At 35.1% G+C, this 5,087-nt stretch overlaps 1 protein-coding gene across 1 annotated transcript; it reads right to left on the bottom strand.

The window, feature by feature from the left end:
• Positions 1-2,161: 2,161 nt before the first annotated feature.
• Positions 2,162-2,539, bottom strand: LOC127081870 (uncharacterized mitochondrial protein AtMg00820-like). The gene has a single exon (XM_051022098.1). It carries the CDS (start codon positions 2,537-2,539, stop codon positions 2,162-2,164), a length of 378 nt encoding a protein of 125 aa, XP_050878055.1.
• Between the last annotated feature and the right edge of the window lie 2,548 nt (positions 2,540-5,087).

Raw genomic sequence — 5,087 nt, forward strand, 5'->3', positions numbered from 1 at the left:
CTCAACTTTGATTATCGTAATTTATTCCAATAACAATTGTCTTTACTAAGAAACTAATTAATTTATTATACTATTTGAGATCAAACACATATCGATAAATTCTGATTGGATAAATTACAACCGTAAACAACCATATAAATCATAAGGAAACAATTAATATGTGTTACATATAGTCTAAATCACCTAACTATGATTTCCATAATTTATTTAGATATATAAACATCTTTACTAGGTAACTAGCCAATTATTGCATGTTTTAGACCAAACACATACTCTGAAACGATGATTGAAAAAACTATCACAAACGTCATAAAGTAAAAGTTAAATGATGTTATAGGAATTTTAAGTCACCTACCTTTGATTTTCGTAACTTACTCCACTAAAGGAGGCTCCTTACTAGCTAATTACTCAATTATCATTTTCGTTTGGACCAAACACATAATTGGAAAATTTGATCGAAAAATTACAACTCTAAACATCCACAAACATCATACATAAACAATTAAAGAATGCGATATGTAATTTAAATCTCAAAACTTTAATTCCCAAACCTTATTCATTTACACGCACATCTTTACTAGATAATAATAGATTATTATACTATTTTAGACCAAACACATACTTAAAGAAATTCAAACTCTAAACAACAACATACTTTATAAGATAATGTTGGTGCACAAGGTGAGAAAGATGAAGATGAAAGAAGAGAGAGAGGAGTGAGAGAAAGAATAACAAACTTAATAAACTTCCACTATTATTTCACTAACGGTTACACAGAGCATCATGATTACTCCACAACTTTTACGTACAACGTGTTACATTAATTAGTGACTAAGCACACTACTCACTTATATACACAAACAATAATGCCACGTAGGAGAAATACTAAAATACTGAATTACCCTTCAACACTATCCCTTAATTTAGAATTTAACTAATCAAAACTAATAACACCAATTTCATCCCTCAAGTGGAGAAATTGACCAGTCTTGATCGTTTTTGTCAGAACATCTACCAGCTGCTTCTGGGTGCTACAGTGCATAACTTACATCATTCCATTATGAACCTGACTTCTCAAAAAGTGATATTTAGTCTCAATGTGCTTGCTTTTCCCATGAAGCACTAGGTTCTTGGCAAGATTGATTGTAGACTTGTTATCAATCATCAGCTTCAAAGGCTTCTTTACCTTGATCTTTAGATCCTGCAGTAAACATAGAAGCCAAATAGCTTGACACGCAGCCACAACACCTATAATATATTCAACTTCACAGGTTGACAAAGCAACAACTGGTTGCCTCTTGGAACACCAAAAAATAGGACCTCCCAGATACTTAAACAAATATCCAGAAGTACTTTTTTTGTCAACTCTGACTCTACACCAATCAGAGTCTGAGTAACACATCATCTCTGAATTAACCTTTTCTTTAGAAGGGAACAAAACTCCATACTTCAAAGTCTCCTTAATATACCTCAGAATCCTGACAGCAGCTTGGTAATGAGACCAATTCGGTTTACTCATGAACCTACTAACCATTCCAACTGCATAGGAAATATCAAGTCTGGTATTACACAAATACCTCAAAGGTCCAACTAATTGTTTGAAAGTTGCAACATCTACATCATCACCTTCAGGATTATAATCCAATTTGTGATTTGTTTCTGCAGGTGTGACCGCAACCTTACAATTCAACAAGTCAAATCTCTTCAGAAGCTCAAGTTCATACTTCATCTGATGCAAAATGATACCCTTATGAGAGTACAAAATCTCCATCCCTAGAACATATTTCATATTTCCTAGATCAGTTATCCTAAACTCATTCATCAACACCTTCTTGAACTTAACTATCTCATGTTCAGAACTTCCTGTTAGCAATATGTCATCAACATACAGACACACCAGAATCATATTGCCTTCAGAAGTATGTTGAACATAAACTCCATACTTCAACTCACATTTCCTGAATCTTTGGAGCTTGAAAAATGAATCAGTTTTTAGATTCCAAACTCTAGGAGCTTGTTTCAGTCCATACAACGCTTTATGTAACCTATACACCATCCCTTCATGATTATTTTTCACAAATCCAAGAGGTTGTGACACATATACATTTTTTTGTAATGGACCGTTCAGAAATGCAGATTTCACATCCAGATGCATCAGAGGTCAATTCTTGTTAGCAGCTATCACAATCACTAATCTGATTTTCTCATGTGTCGCTATAGGAGCAAACACCTCAAGGTAGTCTAACCTAGGTTTCTGTAGAAAACCTCTTGCCAATAAACTTGCTTTGTGTTTTTCAATTAATCCATTTGGCTTCAATTTCACCTTGAAAACCCATCTGACACTAATGGCTTTCTTGTCCTTTGGAAGCTTAGTCAACTTCCAAGTCTTGTTTCTTTCTATAGCCACAAGTTCTTCCTTCATGGTCTTCAACCACACTTTCTTCTTGAGCGCTTCTTCAGCACTCACTGGTTCAGAGTCTACTAACATGACACACTGAATGACTTCTTCTTTAGAGTATACTTCAGTATCTTGTAGCATGTCAAACTCTGCAAACCTTCTTGGTATTTGTCTGATTCTTTGTGGACTCTAAACTTGTTCAGAATCTTCTTCGAACACTGGAACAATATCAGATGCTGAAACCTCAAAAGTACCACCTTTAGAGTCTAGAATATTCCCAGAGTCTGGATCTCTACCAGAGTATGAATCACCATCATAATCTGGATCAAAATCATATTCACCTTCAGAGTCAGACTCACTTCATAGTCACATTCAGAATCATCTTCTAATTCGGACTCATCTTCAGAACCTTCAGATTCTGAAGTATCTTCAGAAGTTGGCACTACACTAGAATTGGATTGAGATTTACTTCAATCCCACGCTTCTGATTCCTTCATAATGACATCTATACTGAATTCAACCTTGTCAGTGACATGACATTAAGGCTTATAAGCACATGTACTATGGTACTCTACAAGCAACATAACTCTTCTTCTGTCATCCAACTTCCTTCTCTTAGCATATGAAACATGTTTATAACAAACATAACCAAACACCTTCAGATGGCTCACACTTTGCTTATTTCTAGTCCACTTCTCTAAAAATAACAATTTCCTTTAACTTCTTGGTTGGACACTTGTTGAGCACATATGTTATGGTGGCAACAACTTCTTCTCACAAGGTGTGAGGCAGTTTATTTTCCTTCAGCATGCTTCTTGTCATATCAAGCAAAGTTCAATTTCTTTTTTCAACAAGACCATTGTGTTGAGGAATGTATGGATCAGTCACCTCATTCTCAATTCCATTCTCCTCACAGAACTTTCTGAACTCTGTAGAGTTATACTCACCTCCACCATCAGTTTTGAGAACTTTCAGATTCTGACCACTCTGATTCTCAGCCTTAATTCTGAATTTTTTAAATTAAGCAAACACCTTGTGTTTGAACTTTATAAGGGATACCCACGTCATTCTTGTGAACTCATCAAACAATGACACAAAGTATTTATTCCCTCCAAGTGAAGGTACTGGAAATGGTCCACACACATCGGAATGCACCACACCCAGAGCATGCTTTGCTCTTAGAGGCATTTCAGATATAAATGGCAGTTTTGGTTGCTTCCCTCTCATGCACACATTTCATGACTTCTCTGCCTTCTTAATTTCAGGAATTCCATTTACCAACTTCTTTGAATTCAGATTCCCTAAGCTTCTGAAGTTCATATAAACAAATCTTTTGTGCCATATCTCATTTTCCTTCACAACACTTGTTGCACTAAGGCATTTAGAGTTTGCAGTTTTAACATTCACTTTGAATGTTCTATTCAACCCCTGTTCTGACTTCATAATTAGCTTCTGATTACAGTCATACAACTTCAAAAGATTGTCCTTCATGATAATTGAAAATCCTTTCTCAGTTAATTGACTTACACTCATCAGATTGCTTTTCATGCCAAGAACATACCACACATTCTGGATCAATGTTGTTTTACCATTATTCAAAACTACTCTAACATTTCCCATGCCTCCAACATTGAGATATTTATCATCAGCACATCTAATCTTTGTCCTATTACCAGAGTCAAAGTTAACCATCCATTTCTTATTTCCAGTAAGATGATTTAAGCAACCAACTGAAGGTGAGAAAAACAAGAAAGGGGGGGTTTGAATTGTTTTGAAAAATAAGCGCTTTTCAAAATGAAAATCACACAAGGATTTTATACTGGTTCGCTTATAACACAAAGCTACTCCAGTCCACCCGGCCAAGGTGATTTCGCCTTCAACAAGGACTTAATCCACTAATCTTGAAAGATTACAAACAACGTCTAAGAGAAAAATCTCTTAGTCCTCTCAAGTTTACAGACTACACTAAGTCACTTGAGGAAATCAACAAACAATAAATGAAAGATTTATGTAATCTAGAGTGCTTCTAAGAAAGCAAATATTACAGTGTTAAGAACAAGAGTTTTTCACGTTATAAGCAAAAGCTTCGTGAAGATCTTAGAGAGAAGGAGTGTTTTTCTTGAGTGTTGATGTTTCAGTATAATTTTGGCTTGTTGGCTTGCTAATGGTTCAAGGTTGATTTGCAGCCTATTTATATATTCGTTGAAGTAGTAGTTGAAACTGGTGGATATTGAGATGAAGTTACGCCATCACATAAATAGCTTCTGCAGGATGACTTTTTCTTCTTGAAATGACTATTTACCACAAGTATTATTTTCTTTATTGAGATTGGAGATTAACGTCTCTTTCTCAATTAGGAAATCCATTTGCAAATCTTTTCTTGACTTAAACGATACTCCTTCATGATTAGCAATTTCATGATCAGAGTCTTCAAGTATTTGAGAATCTTGGAATCTTGCTTCTGATGTAAATCTCTTTTGAGTTCTGATGGATTTCTGCTGATAACTTCTGGAGTTAGACAACCGTTGTTCAGAGTCAGAACTCCTAGAGCGTATTCTTGTTTAGATGCTTCTGATGTATTACTCAGAGTTAGACTTTCTTGAACTTGTCTTCACTTCAGATGCTTCTGATAATTTGATAATTTGTATCTGATCTGGTTTTGTGTCTGATGACATCATCAGATTTCTTC

The sequence above is a fragment of the Lathyrus oleraceus genome, chromosome 5 (genome assembly GCF_024323335.1).
Source record: "Lathyrus oleraceus cultivar Zhongwan6 chromosome 5, CAAS_Psat_ZW6_1.0, whole genome shotgun sequence".
Taxonomy (NCBI): Eukaryota; Viridiplantae; Streptophyta; class Magnoliopsida; order Fabales; family Fabaceae; genus Lathyrus; species Lathyrus oleraceus.